The 17,616-nt window shown below is 38.1% G+C and overlaps 1 protein-coding gene across 1 annotated transcript in view; it reads right to left on the bottom strand.

Moving 5' to 3' along the window:
• The window catches only part of LOC128664817 (uncharacterized), a 165,130-nt gene that overhangs the window by 142,572 nt on the left and 4,942 nt on the right, over positions 1–17,616 (bottom strand). The window contains 1 exon segment of the mRNA XM_053719620.1: positions 13,931–14,045. Within this exon segment, the coding sequence (XP_053575595.1) occupies positions 13,931–14,045 (115 nt within the window).

Genomic DNA, 17,616 nt, shown 5'->3' with positions numbered 1-17,616 from the left:
CTTCAAAGAACACATTAGATATTACGGTCGCTACATCGACGACCTTGTGTTCATATTCAATGGTGGTGATTCAATGGTGAATGATTTCTTTGAATATCTCTCTGATAATCAGCAGAATCTACGCTTCACTATGAACACAAGTAGAAAGGAAATGCCTTTCCTTGATGTACTTATTATACCTAATTTGAATAAACATAGTGTAGAAGTAGAACTGTATAGGAAGGAGAGTGCAGGCAATACTCTTGATGGCAAAATCTAGCCATCCAAAACATGTTATAAAGGCCATTCTGAAAGGCCAATACATGAGGACGAAAAGAAATTGTAGTACAGTAGAGGCATATGAAGTTCATTCTGAGAAAACTACGGAACGTTTTTTGGAAAGGGGGTACAAATTACAGGATTTGAGAGAGGCTAAGACCCAAGTAGATGCAATGGCTAGACAGGATATGATCAAAGGTAAAACTAAAAAGAAGGTTGATTACCAACAAAGACCTGTATTTATCACGATGTATAGTAAGGAATACCATGACATTTGCCAAATTATCAAAAAGTCTCTCCCTATTCTTAGGTTTGATGAGACTATGGATAAGATAGTAGAGGGAGGGTGTAAATATGTGACACGTAAATCAAGAACGTTGGCTAATATCCTTTCTCCATCTATGTTACCCACAATTGCCACAGGCAATTGGCTTACCCCTAGGAATGGCTTTTTTCATTGTGGGAGTAGGAGATGTACATCATGTACCCATGCTCTATTGGGTGATACCTTCAAGTCCACAGGTGATGAGAAGTCCTTTAAAATCAATGAGTATATAAATTGTAACACCTCATACGTGATATATTTACTCACGTGTAAACTATGCAATATCAAGTATGTTGGCCAAACGAACAGACCTCTGAAAACGAGATTTTTAGAACATCTTAGGTCAATTGGCGATGAGGATTCAGACACCCCAGTTGCCCTGCATTTTAAAAATGAACATAATGGGAATAAAAAATTGTTATGTTTTCAGGGCATACAACATGTGAAGAGACCCAAAAGGGGAGGGAATAGACTTAAACTTTTAAGTCAGAAGGAAGTATATTGGATTTTCCAATTGAACACAAGGGTCCCTAAGGGACTAAATTCAGATTGGGACATTAAACTCTATGTAGATTAGATGGGGCAGGGTATGAGTGAAAAATGTGTATATATTGTTATTTTATAGCAAGACATAACAAGATGCATTATATTGGCTTTAATGAATTTTGAGTGCATCTTTTGCATATACCAAACTTCAAAGATATCCAAGCTTTCATAAATATATGATTGACTTCTGTACTGATAGAGTAATTAAGAAGTTTTTATGTTTCCATGATTATATACTAATAATATACTTCTTTATAATAAGTTGATAAGTTGATAATTGCTTAATCGCTTCAGGAGATCACTACCAATAATTAAACGATCAGTTGGCAGATCCACTATAATGACAGGGTGTCTTATTACCCTGTTCCCCAGTTTCAATTTTAACCATGCCGTACCATAGATTTTGAGAGAGTCACCCCCATTCATATAAGCGAACCATCAAATTCTTTTATTTTAGGTTTGTGGGGTGATAGCTCATTTAGCTGTGGGTAGTACCTGTGGGATAAAATAGTTGCCTGAGATGCAGTATCAATTAATCCCATGATAGGGTTAGAGACTGAATCCTGGTGTTCAGCACATACATAATATCTCCCTGCAGTTTCTACCATTTCACACATAAAATTGGCATGATTACACATCTGTGGGCTTCGCCACGAGTTACCTGAATCTGCCACGTTACCTGATGCAGAAGAATTGTCATTCTTACCGGTCCTCTCCTCTATAATAGGGCTGGCTGGGTTCCTGTGTACTGCATCTGTGGAAATAAGGTTAAGAGAATACTGCAAAGGAAGAGATTTGTTAGAGCTTTCAGGCTGAGGTTGCTCGTCATCACTGCTAAATCGTCTGTTTCCGGTCTGTAGGGAGAGAATATGATTAGTACCATTATTGAACATTATTTGGTATATCTCTCCACTCTCTTTCAGGTAATACTGCAGTATTTATGACTGTGCCTGTGGCCCACTGCTGACCACTGGCTGTACCCCTAAAAAAGGATTGTTAGGGTTCTGAGCCATCAAAGCTTGACTCATATAAGTAAATAGTATACATAATTGACTTATTTGCGTACTGAGCTGGCCCACTTGAACGGACAAGCCATTTTTACCCATGGACCGATTTTATTTATTGCTCCTATTTTGACGAGGTTGTGTTTGGGGTTCAACTTGTTCAGCATTAATATCTTGGGGAGTACTATTTACTTGCGGTGTCTGGTTATCCTGAGAGTATTTTCGCCACTTTTGGTATTTATTTTTACGGGGATATCGATTACCTTGTGAGTATTCATCTCTTTGGGTATAATTATTTACCTGGGTATGCCCCCCATTTTGAGTATTTTCTCTCTGCGCCTCAGCCCGTGTTGGGGGAGGGGCAGAGTTAAAACTTTGTGGGGATGGCCTGTTTTCTCGGGCCACCTGCGCATAGGTTTTCTTGTTAGACTCCAAATTGAGGGGGCTAGGTGACACCCTAGTTTCTGTCACAATTTTGGGACTGGGTTTTGGTTCCCTTTTAACCCCCAGAATTTACAAATTCTGAGATTTCAAATATGGGGTAGTCCTCAGCCATACTGTACCACATTTTAAACCATATACAGCTATTTTCACTGCGGTTTTAATGCGATATTTCCCAAATTCCTTTTTGCACTGATTTTTCGTTTCACTCCAGGAATGAATATTCATATCCTTGAGTGAAGCAAATAATTTGGGATGTTTACCCTCAAATACCCATGGCAGAAATTCAATGTTTGACTGCTCACTAGTAACATTCATTATGGATAAAGCATTTTCATAGTTCTCTAAGTGGTCAATTATAGAAGTGGTTCCGTTTTTGTAAAATTTAGGTACTGCACCCTTTAAGAAAGTAATTATTTTAGGGGTGTCATATACCTTATTAGACGTATCTTGGGCTTTCCTAGGGACCTTATTTTTGGGGCTGGAGTGCCCCCTATCTGTCCTATATTTACTATGGGGAGACCCCCCTACGTACATTAGTACTATGTGGGCTATTTGGGTAGCTAGCTCCACCCTCTGACTCACTACTAGAGATGCCCTCCCCCTCCTCATATGAGGTATAGCAGTTCCCTGAATTTATAACATGAGGTGAATGTCTATTTGGGAAATGTATTTCTGACCCAATAGGGGTCCTTTGTTTAAATTCTTCCCAAAATGTTTGCAGTTCATTTCTGATGTATTCCTTAAGGGAGTTGGAATTATCTGCATTATCCTCATTGCTAATAGAGGGGTTTTCATTATGATGATACGGCCTTTTAAAAACCACTTAACTTTCTTTGGCTTTGGGCGAGCTGCTTATGCAAATCTTCAATCTGAGCTACTAAACTCTGGTTATATTTTTGTAAGGTGGCCATGTTTTGGGCAAACTCATCAATTTTATTTTCGGCTATATTTAAATTCTCTTCGCACTTGCGTGATGAGCGAATACCATCATCTAGCCCCTGTATTTGCAATTCCTTTTCTATAAGAAGTGAAGACATTTTGTCAATAATGAATATTACAAGGGGCAAAGACTTTAGTATTAGTTCATCCCATTTTTTGAGATTTTTGCATTGATTCATTTTTAATAATTCTTGGAATAATTCACTTTTTTCATTCCACCTTCCATCATCAATAGCAATATTTTTAGCCTTAATTGCAAGCATATCCATATAATCATTTAATTCACCCGCAATATTAAATTTCTTTTTAATGTAGCCTATAATGTCCATCTTAAGGACATCGCCCTGAGTGAGGGGTAATCTTGGGAAACATATTTCAACACTATGTATAGAATTAATTGATTCACTTCTAGTAACAGACATTATTATATTGGATTAGTATTTAGTTAAATTAAAATGCTAATACAATTTTGACCAACAAGAGAAAAAATATATATATTTTCAAAAATATTAATATTAATTTTGAAATATGAAAAATTATATTTTTTTTATAAATGTTTCAAAAAAATTATTTTAATAATATTTTTTTTTATAATTTCTATTTACTACAAATATATTATATCAATGTGATAAATTTAATAATCGTCTCGCGGTACCTCCAGACAATATGTCAGTATATGGCTGGGTTATAGTACAATTTATTTAATATTTATTCTTTAAAATAACCCCCAATTAAAATGCATATACAAGGGGGGCGGAGCCAACAGCCAAAGTAGCAAGATGTGCCGACTTAGAGCTCCCAACAGTTGATCATCAAATTATCAGTTTCTGGCACATTAAGAATTTATATATCTTTATTTTTGGCATTTAACATATACCAGATCACAGATTGCAGGTTCTGGGACTAAGAGACAACAGAATTGACATAATCTTACACAAGGGCCTACTGTCTCATTGAGACCATGACGGGGAGTAAACCGCCATACTGCGGATGCCTACACACGATCTCCGGTAACAGAGAGACAGCCTCTAGTCTGCACACACTATCCTTTCAGTCTGCTAATGGAGAAGCTGGTTCTTGCTACACTAAGGGATCTAATGCGCTCTCTGGACTGCCATCGGCAAGCCCTTGTTGCAGAGCTGAGAACTGCTGTAGCCCCGCTACAGATTAAAGCCCTGACAAGAGAAGTTGCCGAGGAAACCGATCAGTATGAGGTAGATCCGCAACAACAGTCAGCAGATCCGTCCCGAGAACCAGTGAAGGTGGACAAGTCAGATATAGCTATACGGAACAGCACCTTACAGCCTTCTCTTACTTGCACAGAGCTGGAGCAAAATGATATAACAAGATCAGGATGGTCGCAACTGCAGCAGTACTACCCGACTCGAGCTTCCACTCTACAGCTCATGGCCCATACGCCTCTCAGTGTTGTGCAGTCTGACCTGTCCGGGAGGCCTCCGGTACCTAACAGGGCTCTATCAAGTATGGTGTTGGAGCCAGGCATTGAGCAGAGCACACAGCGCTTGGGATGCTCCATTCTACAGAGGACACTGAACAGCAAGTATAACAATGGGGACCCTGCAGCATGTACTCCTGCTTACTTTATTAACAGTTGGTGCGCCATTTACCAGAAGGCTGCTGGGGCTACTACCCAGAGGGAGGGACCTATCTTGACAGGTAGTTTATGTCCCCAGATTTTAGTTGCGGACAATTTCTTGAAGAGGGCTAAGTCTTGTCACCTGAACGTGTCCGCCCCAGGGAGGTCGTCATGGGATCCGGGGAGATTTCTTACAAATCCTGTCCCGCCTTTTGCGTGATTGGTACTCACAAACAAAAGCAGCCCTTAAAGATGTCGGATCCTTGGCCTCAGTTCCCGCATAAGCATAGGCACTTCACATTTGTTTGAATAAGACTTAATTGGCTAGAAAGGACACTTCCACCCCCACAGGGATCTTCCCTCTGGCTCCCAGGGACTTAAGTTTCTGTGCATGTCTCAGTCTGACCCCTACAATTGTAATGTGTTACTACTATACCATCATATATGTTTCAGGGGTGTATATGGTGTATCTCTAATCAGAATTTTTGACACCTCAGCTGGTGTTTAGACAGGGTGCTTATTGCTTATTAGTTTTCTTTTTAAAGTCTTACCTATTGGGATTGAATGTTTTTGTGGTTATTACTGTTATTTAAAAGTATTATATACCTTTCTGCCTCTAAAAGTTGGTGTTTGGGCAAGATTATATTTATATTTATACTATGTTCACCTATATATTATTGACCCCAGGTGTCCACATGCCCACAAATCTGCTAAAGTATCCCAAGCTTATCCTAAATTTAAATCTTTCCTGCCAGGTACTATTAGAGACGACACATCATCCCATAAGTATGGTATTGTTTAGAGAATACCCTCCTGGCTTAACGCATACTGAGATAGTCCCAAAACTAGAGTATTGCAATTACTGTACAATTACTCCATAGCTATGGGCAGAAGCATATTTACTAATCAGTTTAGGGATAGTTCCATCCTGTCACAGTGTTAACTTCCTATATTTCTCTTTTACCCTAAATCAGGTTATTAGAATAATTTGCTTTCTTCAAATGTGTTAGCTAATATTTTGTACCATTATTCTGTTGGGTTGTAGGCAGTGATTCACGTATACCCTAGAGCCCTATTCACTTATAAACAACCTACAGTACCGACCCAACTATGAGAATCTGAATTTCTGCACATAGTAGCGCAGAGGTTTGCAATGTCTAGTTAACCTCAAGTATCCTGTTCAAGTCTTCATCTCCTCCAGCTGAGGAATACTCATGTAGCCAGCTTGTTTAAGCCTAATAACTTATACCACCTTGTTTTACTACTGCAGTCAAAATACCTTAGTTAGTGAGATAACAACGTGCATAACTATGTTTTACATTACCTTCTCTAGATATTTAGCTCTCATGGCACATGTCTATGATACTATGCAAGTATGTTCATGTTTTATATTATCTCCTCTAGATACTTAGCTATCATGGCACATGTATATTACACTGCTAGTGTGTTTGTGTTGTATGTTACCTCCTCTAGATATTTGTCTCTCATGGCGCATGCTTATTACACTTCATTAGAATGATTGTGTTTTGTATTATCTCCGCTAGATATTTAGCTATCATGACACATGTATATTACACTGCGCTTGTATGTTTATGTTGTATATTACCTCCGTTAGATATTTAGCCCTCATGGCGCATGTATATAACTCTTTGCTAGAATGTCTAGGTTTTGTATTATTCCCTCCAGATGACTGGCTCTTATGACACATGTATATCATATTATGCTAGTATGGTCGTGTTGTATATTATTGCCTCTAGATAACTGTTACACTGCACTAGTAAGTTTATATTACCTCCTCTAGACACTTAGCTCCCATGGTAGGTGTATATTACACTGCGCTAGCATGTCTGCGTTATATATTACCTCCTCTAGATATTTAGCTCTTATAGCACATGTATGTTATGCCGCACTAGTATGTTTCTGTTTTACATCTCCTCTTCTAGATACTTAACTCTCATGGCACAGGTATGTCACACTGCTCTAGTATTTTCTGGGTTTCATATTACCTCTTCTGGATAGTTAGCTCTCATGGCACATGTATATCACATTGCACTAGTACTTTTGGGTTTCATATTACTTCTTCTAGATAGATAGCTCGCATGGCACATGTACACTACATTCCACTAGTATGTCCGTGGTTTATTTTACCCCATCTAGATATTTAGCTCTTCATAATATCCATAGTAATATAACTGAGTATAGACGCCCTTATTTTAGCACAAAGAGCTTGAACTAATGCAGTAGTTCTTGAGAGACAGCATCACCATGGAGTTTATATTCTCTATATTCAAGACTCCTGTTATGAGTGATTTTGGTGGCTATACTCTCTAAATACTGTTGAGTCTCCTAGTTAGTGGCTCTTTGCTAGAAACCATATTTTCCCTACTTAAGCCAAAAACATGAGCAGGTCTTAAGAGGTGTCTCTCAACAGCCATACGCTGAATCTACTTACACGGGGGACACAATTATCGATTTTCTCTATTAAACTGACGAACAGTACTGTGAACTCAATGGGTCCTTAGCGAGTTCCGAGGCTGTGACTGTGAAATTTTTAACCTCTTTGTGACTTACCCTAGCTCAAATACTCATGGTGTTAATAGAGGATAACTTTACTTTACTAGTAGTGTATTTGAAATCTTTGAGACCCAATAGTAATTACAAACCTGACATACTAACTGGCTCCGCCCTCCATCCCCTCCCCCCCCTACTCTATTTCGAGCGGCTCTTGCCCACTGCATTCCCCCCCCATAGAGCTATTAAGCTAACTCCCCCCTGGCCCAATTTTACCTGAAAAGATAATCCAATTTACTTTCTATATGGCACAGAGAGGACCATTTTTGTTTTCTTTTCATTACCTCTATTGTAAAACTGAAGTCTCACTATAGATTGCCCAAACCTAATAATAGCACTTGAGATATATGGATACATAATGCCCTTTCTACATATTTTTTCTCTTTGTTTTTTTGCAATATTCATCTATCAATACTGTATATGCACTTTTCTGTAAATGTTTTGGGGCATACCCTTTATGCTGTATTTGTTTATGACTTCAATAAAAATTGTTTAAAAAAAAAATAAAATAAAAAAATGCATATACAAAACAATTAAAATCAATATTTATTCCTAATTTTTTAAGATAAGTTAAAGTTATAAACACATTGAATTATATTTATAGAAACCAGAATATGAATCAAGTGATACCACTTATGCTGTTATAATATTCTATACAAAGATCATAAAAATATACCTTTACAATTTACCTTATTCACAATAATTGCATTAAAATACCACAATAAAATATTAGAATCTTCTGTTTTTAACCAATAATTCTAGTTCAGTGTCCAATATGGATTACCAATTTACTATGCTAAATTAATAACTACCAGGGATTTTATCACAATAACCAGTTTATGTACAGTTCTGAAAGAGTTCACTATAATGACTGACTTATAAATCTGGAGTGTAAAACCCTGTCTAGCAAATAAATTATTTTTCTCTACAATAAGGCAAATTCTAAAATATATCTATGTAGCTGCAATTATAAATTAATAGCACTAAATATGACTAGTTAAACTACACAGGACTATAAACATGAGCTTAACATACTAATGGTGCCCTTTTAAAATTACTAACTGCAATCTAGTTATAGTTACCAAATACCTTTGATTAAAATATTATATATATATATATATATATATATATATATATATATATATATAAAATATATATATATTTATTTATCGCGTATACTTTACCCCGAATAACCAAATTAATGTTTCAGCTTCCAGAGTCTCCAATAAGTCCAATTTCACCTCATAAATTAAAAAAAGGTATTTTTGCAAGATGGATAAAAATTAGGCCCAGATTTGCTTTAGAGAGACTGGCTTCCAAGGCAATAGTTTGTCAGTCAAAATTCAGCAGCAAAAGACCTTTTTTTCTCTTGCTTGGGGTTATATCGCCTGATATACCCCACCCCTTTTTATTCTAAGCATTGGTGAAATTGGAAACACCCCATGGAAGCTTGACTTGTGATAGGCCCCTTGAGCTGAACATCTCTTGGTTATTTGGGAGATGCCTCCCTGAGTAGCCATTTATCTTTTGGCTGCAATACCATCTCTGATCTATAGGTGGCAGCAGACAACCAGAAATGCAGTTTTACCATCAATGCTGCTACAGTTTAATATAGATTCATATATATTTTTACAATGTATTATATTTTCTAGTATTAATAAGTCACATGTCCCATGTGTATTGGACCCCGTCCTACTGTACCACTCATCCTGAGCATTTCAAGACTAGATATGATACATTTCTCATAATACAAAGTAATTCTTATACATTTAAAATATATGGGTATTTAAAGGGACACTCAGGTTAAATTAAATGTTCACGATTCAGATACATCATGTAATTTTAAACAACTTTCCAATTTACTTCCATTAAAAAAAATATGCACAGTCTTTTATATTTACAATTTTTGAGTCACCAGATCCTACTGAGCATGTGCAAGAATTCACAGACTATACGTATATGCATTTGTGATTGGCTGATTGCTATCACATGGTACAAGGGGAGTGGAAATATACATAACTTTGAAATTTGTCATAAAAAAATCTACTACTCATTTGAAGTTCAGACTAAGAGCTATTGCATTGTCTTGTTATCTTGCATTTGTTGATTATGCAAATCTAATGTGTTGACTGGTCCTTTAAAGGGATTTTAATACTTTTAGCATGGATCTAATTAATATCTCAGTTATCATCTTAATATCACATACATGCCTTGAGATCAGTAATCAGATGTGGTTTCATATTTATTACTATCTATATAAATATTTCATATCTGTATATCTCTTGCTGAGTGTATAAAACATATGATATTATTTAAAACGCCAATTATATATGTACTTATTAGATGCCTGAAAAATATGTTATTCTTTAATTTTATTACAATCCTGAAATGTATTTCTCAGATCCATGGACATATACACTATTATACAAGATTGAAAATTACACGTTTGTTTTTTTAAAAATGAATTTCAGTTACAATACAATATGTGTTTCTGCTTGGCTCTGTGCAGATGTGTATCCAACACAGCAGGGGTAATTTAACACTTGGATGAGGACAGCTGTATCCTCTGAGCAAGCCTGTATATTCCCTTATTCTTGAAAACGGAGCAACTGTTTTTTTTAGATAAGGAAAAAATTCTTTACCCAGGCTTACTATGAAATGGGTAATTGGGACATTCTGGCTTGTGATCTGATAGGAACTTTAGCTTCACACCTTAGGCAGGAAAACTTTGAAAGCAATTCCTTTGTTCTCAGATGTTCTGTTAATCAGGAAAAGGGGGTTGTTTTACCCAGCCAAATTCATTTGGCAGAGAGAACTGTAATGTATAGTAAATAAAATTGATGCAACCAGTTTCATATATAATGAACCCTATGGTCTTATCATGTATAAATTATATATATATATATATATATATATATATATATATATATATATATATATATATATATTGTTTAATAACACTCACAGATATCCTGACAATTTAATTATATAGATTTTGATTTAGCTGAATTTGAGTCCCAGGTGCACAATATGCTTTGATATGATTATGTTATTAACTCTATGTTGTTATTATGCTGTTGATGTACTATTTTTGCTTTCTTTTTCCATTTATGTACTAATGTGCCCTCTGTTGATTACAAATAAAGAAAAAAGAAAAGAAAAGGGGAGGAACCTGGAAATCCCAGAGAGATAAGAGATGTCTTCAATAGAAAGCATTGAAGATCTCTGGGATACAAAATTTCACGTAGGAGAGAGAAGGTAAATGGAGAACCACTGGGGCTGATTTAAAGGCTCAGTTTGCATCAATTTCAAATTAAACTCATATGTTTTCATTATAATTTAACTTGCTTTTGTCTATATTTTAGTATACATTACTTTTCTGTTAGTTAAAATGTGTATTGTGAATTTTGAGCAAATTTCACCTGCATACAGCTTGTTTAAAATGCTAAGAAAAATTCACAAGACTTTTGAGAGAGCTTCAGATATACCCTGTCCCTTCCACTCACTTTCTAAAACAGTCAGTTTACAATTGAGAAAATACAAAGTGCAATGTAATTTGTAAAAGATACACAGAAATATTCAAAGTATGATCCTAAGTTATTTAAGTAACACAAAAACGTTCAGACCTCTGGTTAATTAAAAAAAATATGTCCCAATTGCCCTCAAAATAAAGTGTATAGTAGACATGTGCGATTCAGTTCGGTTCGATTCGGAAATTCGGAAAATTCCGAAAATTCGGAGATTCGGATCGAACCGAATCTCCGAATTAAAATAGTGCCGAATCTACCGAATAAATCCGAATAACTTCGGATTTATTCGGATTTATTCGGATTTATTTGGTAGATTCGGATGGCCATGGATTACACTAGTATTGTACAGTATATTAGGTTATATCACTCTGCTATGGGTTACACCTAATGTACAGTACATAATACTAGTCTAATCCCACCTAACACTTACCGAAATTCCGAATTTCCGAACCGAACCGAATCGAACCGAATCCAGCCGAATATATTTGAATCCGAATGAATCCGAAACAAATCCGAACCGAATTTATTCGAATCCGAATCAATCCGAAACAAATCCGAACCGAATCGATTCAAAATTTTCCGAATTCGAATAGCTCCGAAGCGAAATTCGAACAAATCCGAATCGATCCGAACCGAACCGATTTTTTCGCCATGCACATGTCTAGTGTATAGTTCCTTTCTTGAAATAAAAAATATGAGTATCTTTATTAAAAAAAAAACTGCACAAAGCAGTTATTGGGAGTTAAAGTGACAGGATGTGGGGTGTTAGGAAAAAAATGCACTGAAAAGTGCCTTTAAATTGCGGTCAATTGGAACTGTGTTTTTATTTTAAATAGATATGTATATTTTTATATACATATATATTTATATGTTAGTATGTGTAAATACACATACAAACACATAAATATATATGTATATATTCATATATATTTTTAATTTGCTGCCCAACTCTTACTCTTACCCCCTGCATTGCGCTGGGTTCTCTGCCGTGTCTGATGGCAACAGAACGAGGCTCTTATTTGAGCCTATGGAAGCGTGCTCTTGCAAGGTCACGTTCGCATTGCACCTAACTTGTAATAGCAGTGCAAATTTGCATGCCCTGGTATTACTGAATGGAGGGCAAATATCGTGCTCACAAAATCCCAATTTTGTGCTCCTCCCCTCATAATCTAAGCCACTCTTACAGTATGGTGACAACTTCCTTGGCTAGATGCAATAAAACTTCTGTGGCATTGGCTTCTACTATCTGCCAGGTCTGTGTGTTCTCTTGCAGAATCCAAAGGGGTATTATACATTGAAAGAGCTGGAGCTCAGTATGGAGCAATCCTGCATTATTCTCTATGGATTAAAAACAGGCAAATAAAATGTAAGACTTGTTAACTTTGGATTGCATATTTTTATATTTTGTGCCTATCAGTTGCAACTTTATATCTGGTAGTTACCTGAATATAGTGTCCCACTGTTTATTCTCTGCTTATGTTGTCCTGCCGGATATCCCTTGCATACTGGCTGCTATTGGTTATCACCTGTGTAGTATATTCTGCTAATAATTCCAGTTTGCCAGTGAATTATTTCTACAGAAGCAATTTGTCTATTAGCCAGATATGTTTTCAATGTTAACTGGAATTGATTTTGCACATTTATCCCCAAAATAGCTCGATCTCTATAAAACTCTGACCTCGTGTACGTCTTGCCATTTCCTCAGTTCTGTTCCTAAACTAGCCTTATCTAAAGCCTGCAATTCTCTAAACTTATTTTAATCTGTATGTTTGTTTGAGGCACGTGTGTTACATGTATACACTTTATTTTATTGTTTTCATTTAAACCTGTTCCTAATTGTCTGCTAAGCTTTGGCTACTCTGTTAATGAACTCTTTGGTGATCTGCTTCAAATATTTCTTCAATAGATTTCTGGAGAGACACCATTGGCCTGAGGTTGGCTCACTCAGCTTCAAGGATAGATTAATAGGCCACAGTCCTCTGTGGCAAGTCCTGAAGATCTTTCAAGTTCTAGTGAAGCTGCAGGGTTCTAGATTCTGCTTCCAAAAACGCCAATGAAAGATATCAGTTGAGATCATTTGTTTCTGCCTGTAAATGTATGTTTCCTTTAAAGCAGTTCTCACAAAACACAGATTTGCTAAAGTCATGTACAGTTGCTGTCTTTCTTTGATACTGTGCTACTAGATAAAGTTTCCTAAGATGTTTTTAACAAGGAAGGCATGGATTTGAGACAAGGTGTTGAGAGCAGCCACAGATCTACATGCCCTTGAGCATGGCCAAGCTTTTCCTTGATGATATCCTGATAAGCCTGGGTACACGCAAACATTAGGCTTTTAGGTGGGTGTATGTTACAACTCCCTGATAGATGCCATACTTTACATTTTCTCTTTCTCATCCCAAAATGCTTAGCTGTCACACAATGTCATGCTCCTTCTAGAGGCAAGTGCATGCCTTTCCTTTTGTTGTAAAGCTATACCAATCATTGTGGTACTATTGAGGAACAACAGAGAATATGTTAAATGCTTGGTTGCTAGCTACCTCTGCTCCTTGGTCTGCATATCAATTTGCTGGCTTTCCTGCATATTGTTCCTGCTGAGCATATTATGCTATATCCTGCTAGCCATTATCTGCTTATAGTATCTGACTGGCCTTTACAATCATACTCTGTCCTGGAGGTCATTGTGTTAATTGTTTCCTGCTAGATAGTACCTGCTTACTGTGTTCTGCTGGTTACTACCCATATACTGTGTCCTACTGGTTATTCTGTTAATGATTTCCACCTGCCAGGGATTTAGATCCACTTTACCAGTTTGTCCATTATTCACATCCACCCTAATATTTAACATGGGTGTGTATTATCATCCCAATGGCTAGATCTCAAACAAACTTTAGCCTCATATATTTGTTGCTAATGTCTAAGTTCTGCAAAATCTCATCTACTGCCTGCTGTTATATGAACTTAATTTTTTGTAATGTCAGGGGTACCATCTCTTTTAAACTCACCTTACTATTGTACTCATAAACTTTACCATCTCAAAAACAGACTCATTACTGCAAATCTGTATCTCATCTCATGTAGCTCTCCCTCTAGCTTTTACTAACTGCTAGTGATATCTCCCCTATTCCTTGTCCCCAACAACTTCCTAGCTGTGCACATCCATGTGTACCATTCCAAAGAATCAGAAAACAAAACTCTGGCAACCTTACTCACATTCCTCTTGCATCTAAAACCATTACCCCTTTCATTTGTGCACTCTGGAACTCTCGCTCTGTTTGCAACAAGCTCACTTCTAAACATGACCTCTTTATCTCCCGCTCCCTCAACCTTCTGTCCCTAACAGATACCTGGCTCTATCCCCTAGACACAGCATTCACTGCTGCTCTGTCACATGAGGGTCTCCACTTCAGCCACATTCCTAGGTCTGGTAATAGACAAGGACGTGGTGTAGGTATTTTACTTTCCTTTCATTGCACCTTTCAACACATACAACCCATCTCTTCCTTCACATTTTCCTCAATCGAAAACCCACATGATTTGCTTATTCTCTCCCCTCTCTATACGTGTTGCAGTCATATACCGACCCCCTGGATCATCAACTCAATTTCTAGATCACTTGGCTGTCTGACTACCTTATTTCTTTTCCTTAGACACCCCTCTCCTCATTCTTGGTGACTTCAACATCCCTCTTGACAATCCCACTGCCTCCTCTGCAAAACAACTTCTGCAACTCACTTCCTCCTTCGGTTTGTCACAATGGACTGATTCTTCCACTCACAAAGACGGTCACTCCCTTGGCCTGATCTTTAGCTATCGATGCACTATTTCAAACAAAACAAACTCACCTTTTCCTCTTTCTGACCACCATCTCCTCACTTGCAACATATCATCCATCCCTACAACTCTTCCTCCTTCTACTCCTCACACCAAACTTTACAGAAGCATTATGTCATTAGATCAGCAACAGCTTGCTAATTCCCTCGAACCTCTCCTCTCATCCTTCTCCTCCTTTTCCTGCCCTGACCAATCTATCTGCCACAATAATTCCACCCTTACATCCGTCCTTAACAATCTGGCCCCACTTACCATAGCTTGGAAATCACACACTCATCCTTAGCCCTGGCATACTTCTCTGACAAGGTACCTATGCAGATGTTCTCGTACTGCTGAGCAGCGCTGGAGAAAATCTCTTAGTTCAGCTGATTTTCTTCATTACAAATTCATCTTGAACTTCTACTATTCTGCCCTCAATCTCTTTAAGCAAAATGACTTCTCTACTCTTATCTCTACTCTTTCGTCAAACCCAAAACGTCTGTTCTCCACTTTCAATACTTTCAATACTCTTCTCTGCCCTCCCCCACCTGCTAATACAACTTCTCTGTCAGCTCAAGACTTTGCCAGCCACTTTAATAACAAAAGTGACTCCATCAGAAACAAAATCACCTCTCAACACACTTCCATTCTCTCACCCCCTCAAATGCTCGCTATCAACCACAATCCACATAGCCATCAACTTAGCTCTTTCTCCCCTGTTACTGAGGAAGAAGTTTCTGCACTTATACTGCGCTCTCACCTCACTACCTGGAACCTTGACCCTATTCCCTCACAGCTACTCCCCTCCCTCTCTTCTACCCTTAACCCTACACCAGCACACATTTTCAACCTCTCCCTCAGCACCGGTATATTTCCCTCATCTCTGAAACATGCACTGGTCACACCTATCCTCAAAATACCTTCCCTTGATCCAAACTCCCCATCCAACTACTGCCCTATTTCCCTCCTCCCTCTGGCCTCAAAGCTTCTCGAAAAACTAGTATATGCACATCTACCCCATTTCCTTACATTAAACTCCCTCCTTGACCCACGGCAATCTGGATTTAGTCCCCATCACTCCACAGAGACAGCAATCGTTAAGGTTACCAACGACCTACTTACAGCAAAATCAAAAGGCCACTTCTCTTTGCTTATACTCCTTGATCTGTCCACAGTCTCTGATACTGTTGACCACCCTCTTTTGCTCCAAACCCTCCAATCCTTTGGCATTTGTGACACAGCCCACTCATGGTTCCCTTCCTACCTGTCAAACCGTACCTTTAGTGTAGCCTTCTCTGGGTCCTCCTCTGCCCTGTTACCACTTTCTGTTGGGGCACTGCAAGGCTCTGTCCTCAGTCCCCTTCTCTTCTTAATCTACACATCACCATTAGATTCCCTAATTAAGTCCCACGATTTCCAATATCATTTGTATTCCGACACCCGAATCTACTTCTCTGCACCAGACCTATCTCCTTCCTTGCTAACCCGTGTCACTAACTGTCTTTCTCACATTTCTTCCTGGATGTCCTCTCACTACCTCAAGCTAAATCTCTAAAAACTGAGCTCCTTATTTTCCCCCCTTTTTCCAAAATCTCCACCTCCAATCTCTCTATAACTGTTGAGAACTCCATCATTACCCCTACCCCGCATGCCCAATGTCTTGGGGTCACATTTGACTCAAATCTTTCTTTAACTCCTCACATTCTGTCCTTGGTTAAAGCCTGCTGCTTCCACCTTAGAAACATCTCTAAAATTAGACATTTTCTTACACAAGACACAACTAAGATTTTAATCCACTCTCTGATCGTTTCCCGCCTCGATTACTGCAACTCTGTCCTCTCTGGTCTCCCCAGCTGCCGCCTAGCTCCTTTACAATCCATAATGAATGTCTCTGCCAGGCTCATCTTCCTTACATGTCACTCTTCATCTGCTGCACCTCTCTGCCAATCCCTTTACTGGCTTCCTCTTGCCTCTAGGATTAAACACAAAATTCTCACTCTGACATACAAAGCCCTCAACTGCACAGCTCCCCCTTATATCTCAGACCTTCTCTCCCTCCCCTTCCCTTCACTCTGCTCATGACCTCCTACTCTCCTCCTCTCTTGTTACCTCCTCACACTCCTGTTTACAGGACTTCTCCAGACTGGCTCCTATCTTGTGGAACTCTCTGCCTCGCTCCACAAGACTCTCCCCTAGTTTTGAAAGCTTCAAGTGCTCCCTAAAGACTCTACGGTTCAAGGATGCATACAACCTACACTAACCTTTTTTTTATACCAGTTCCTTTCCTCCATTGCTATCCCCTGAACCCCCTTAGCATGTAAGCCTAAGAGTCCAGCTGTTTGTAGATCACCTTCTTAAGAGCTGACTATAACAGTGCGACTCTTGGCAGGGCCCTCTACCCGTTTGATCCCTATAAATGTTTTGTTATACTCTGCCTTTGTTTATAGCGCTGTGGAATCTGTTGGCGATGATAATAATAATAATAATACCTGTGATACATGTATATACTTTGAGCTAGATTATGATTTGAGTGCATATTTGCATTTCCACTAACCCGTAATCTCTTGTTATTTCCATGGGTGCTACTGAGTA

The sequence above is a fragment of the Bombina bombina genome, chromosome 6 (genome assembly GCF_027579735.1).
Source record: "Bombina bombina isolate aBomBom1 chromosome 6, aBomBom1.pri, whole genome shotgun sequence".
NCBI classification, from domain to species: domain Eukaryota; kingdom Metazoa; phylum Chordata; class Amphibia; order Anura; family Bombinatoridae; genus Bombina; species Bombina bombina.
This window is presented reverse-complemented; position numbering and strand designations above follow the sequence as displayed.